The 2,481-nt window shown below is 48.2% G+C and overlaps 1 protein-coding gene across 1 annotated transcript in view; it reads right to left on the minus strand.

Annotated features, from left to right (window-relative positions):
• Positions 1-2,481, minus strand: part of LOC105534634 (delta(3,5)-Delta(2,4)-dienoyl-CoA isomerase, mitochondrial-like) — a 24,359-nt gene that overhangs the window by 18,992 nt on the left and 2,886 nt on the right. Inside the window, exons 2-3 of the mRNA XM_011973409.1 lie at positions 2,168-2,351; positions 1,873-2,024 (exon numbers count right to left, since the gene is read on the minus strand). Coding sequence (XP_011828799.1) covers positions 1,873-2,024; positions 2,168-2,351 — 336 coding nt within the window. The remainder of the gene's footprint in view (positions 1-1,872; positions 2,025-2,167; positions 2,352-2,481) is intronic.

Raw genomic sequence — 2,481 nt, forward strand, 5'->3', positions numbered from 1 at the left:
TTTTTTTTTTTTTTTTTTAAGTAGAGATGGCGTTTCACCATGTTAGCCACCACGCCCGGCCAGAAGACAAGGATTTTAAATCAGTCATTATAACTATGCTCAATGGCAGGAAGAAAAACATGCATGACAAAAAATAAATAACTGACCAGGCACAATGGATCACTCCTGTAATCCCAGCACTTTGGGAGGCCAAAGTGGGCAGATCACTGAAGGCCAGGAGTTCAAGACCAGCCTGGCAAAAATGGTGAGAACCTGTCTCTACCACAAATATAAAAATTAGCCAGGCATGGTGCCGGTTGCCTGTAATCCCAGCTACTCGGGAGGCTGAGGCAAGAGAATGGCTTGAACCTGGGAGGTGGAGATTGCAGTGAGCCGAGATTGTGCCACTGCACTCCAGGCTAGTCAACAGAGTGAGAGTCCTTCTACAAAAAAGAAAAAAAAAATTAGCCAGGCCTGGTGACAGGCACCTGTAATCCCAGCTACGCAGGAGGCTGAGGCAGGAGAATTGCTTGAACCCAGGAGGCAGATGTTGCAATGAGCAGAATTGTGTCACTGCACTCCAGCCTGGGTGACAAAGCGAGATTCTGTCTCAAAATAAATAAATAAATAATGAACCAAATGGGAATTGGAGAATTGAAAACTACAATATCTGAAATTTAAAATCAGTGGGTGGTACCTGGGCGCAGTGGCTCACACCTGTCATCCTAGCACTTTGGGAGGCCTAGGCGGATGGATGACCTGAGGTCAGGAGTTTTAGACCAGCCTGGCCAACATGGTAAAACCCCATCTCTACTAGAAACACAAAAAATTAGCTGGGCGTGGTGGCAGACGCCTGTAATCCCAGCTACTCGGGTGGCTGAGGTAGGAGAATCACTTGAACCCAGGAAGCAGAGGTTGCAGGGAGCTGAGATTGTGCCATTGCAACAAAAGCGAAACTCTGTCTCAAACAAAATAAAACAAAACAAACAAAATAAAACAAAACAAAAAAATCTCCTGTGGGCTTTACAGGAGAACAGAGATGAGGAAAGAGTTAGTAACTGTGATCAGTGGAAATTCTCCCATCTGAAGAACAGGTCAGTGGGTCAATCCAAATATCCAACTGACCTGTAACTGGAAATCAATGAGTGAGTTGCAGAGTTGCATGAAAGCATGTTATTATATTATATGCTGACACAGCTATAGACTGAGAGGTTAAGCATGTTCTTCATGGCCATAGATCCAGGATGGAAACCCAGACTTCAGAGCCTATGATCCCGTCATGTTCTGTTGGACTAATTTTCATATTTGAATGTTTTAAATTAGGCCTTTTAAAAAAAAAAATGATAGGGCTGGCCATGGTGGCACCTGCCTGTAAACCTGGCACTTTGGGAGGCCGAGGTGGGAGGATGGCTTGAGCTCAAGTATTTGAGGTTACAGTGATTTATGATTAGGCCACTGCACTCCAACCTGGGTGACAGAGCAAGATCCTGTCTCCCAAAAAAAAAAACCACACACACACAAAAAACAGATAAAACTGTAAGTTAGGGGTCGGATTGGTGGCTCACGCCTATAATCCCAGCACTTTGGGAGGCTGAGGCAGGCAGATTATGAGGTCAGGAGAGTGAGACCATCCTGGCCAACATGGCGAAACCTCGTCTCTACTAAAAACACAAAAATTAACTGGGCGTGGTGGCCCGCGCCTGTAGTCCCAGGCAGGAGAATTGCTTGAACTCAGGAGGCAGAGGTTGCAGTGACCTGAGTTTGGGCCACTGCACTCCAGACTGACAACAGAGCAAGACCCCGCCTCAAAACAAACAAACAAACAAACACAACAAAACGAACAGCAAAAAAAGTGTAAGTTAGAAGCTGCTTAAAACCCTAATTAAGAAGCACTGCTCCACTGTCTATTGCCAGGAGCTGGGAAGGCTGGTAGGATGTGTGAAGAGCGTCTGGTACCTGCACTGAACATTTTTCCTGCACCAGAGATCACCACCGCCCGACAGTCAGCGTCTCTCGAAATCTTGTTGAAGCACTCTACCATCTCTCTGTGAAGCAACGAGTGAAGGGCTACAAATGGGGTGGGAATACCCTGCCCTCAAGTCCATCTCCCCACAAGGTTCCACTCTGGCTCAGTCCCGCAGCCCCCGCCTCCCCCGGCAGGCAGGCCTCCAGGATCTGCAGGTCACACCTCCAGAAGGCCTTGTTCATGGCATTCCTCTTGTTGGGCCGGTTGAGCTGGACATGCAGAACGTGTTTCTGCGCAGATGTCACACGAAGGGACTCATAGCTGTGGTCTGGGGCTTCCTCTTGTGCAGAGGAGCCAGTGAGGCGAAGCCTAATACCGAGGCCCGAGTAGTTGGAGGCTGTCAATCCTGCGGAGAAAGGAAGAGCCTTTGATGACCCCAGACTCCAAGACACAGGCCTATAGAATTAGGGAGCCCTTCAAAAGGGAGGACACGCACCCCTGAATTTAGGGGACTCGGGCCCTTCGTGACCCCGGAT

The sequence above is a fragment of the Mandrillus leucophaeus genome, unplaced genomic scaffold, assembly GCF_000951045.1.
Source record: "Mandrillus leucophaeus isolate KB7577 unplaced genomic scaffold, Mleu.le_1.0 Scaffold137, whole genome shotgun sequence".
NCBI lineage: Eukaryota > Metazoa > Chordata > Mammalia > Primates > Cercopithecidae > Mandrillus > Mandrillus leucophaeus.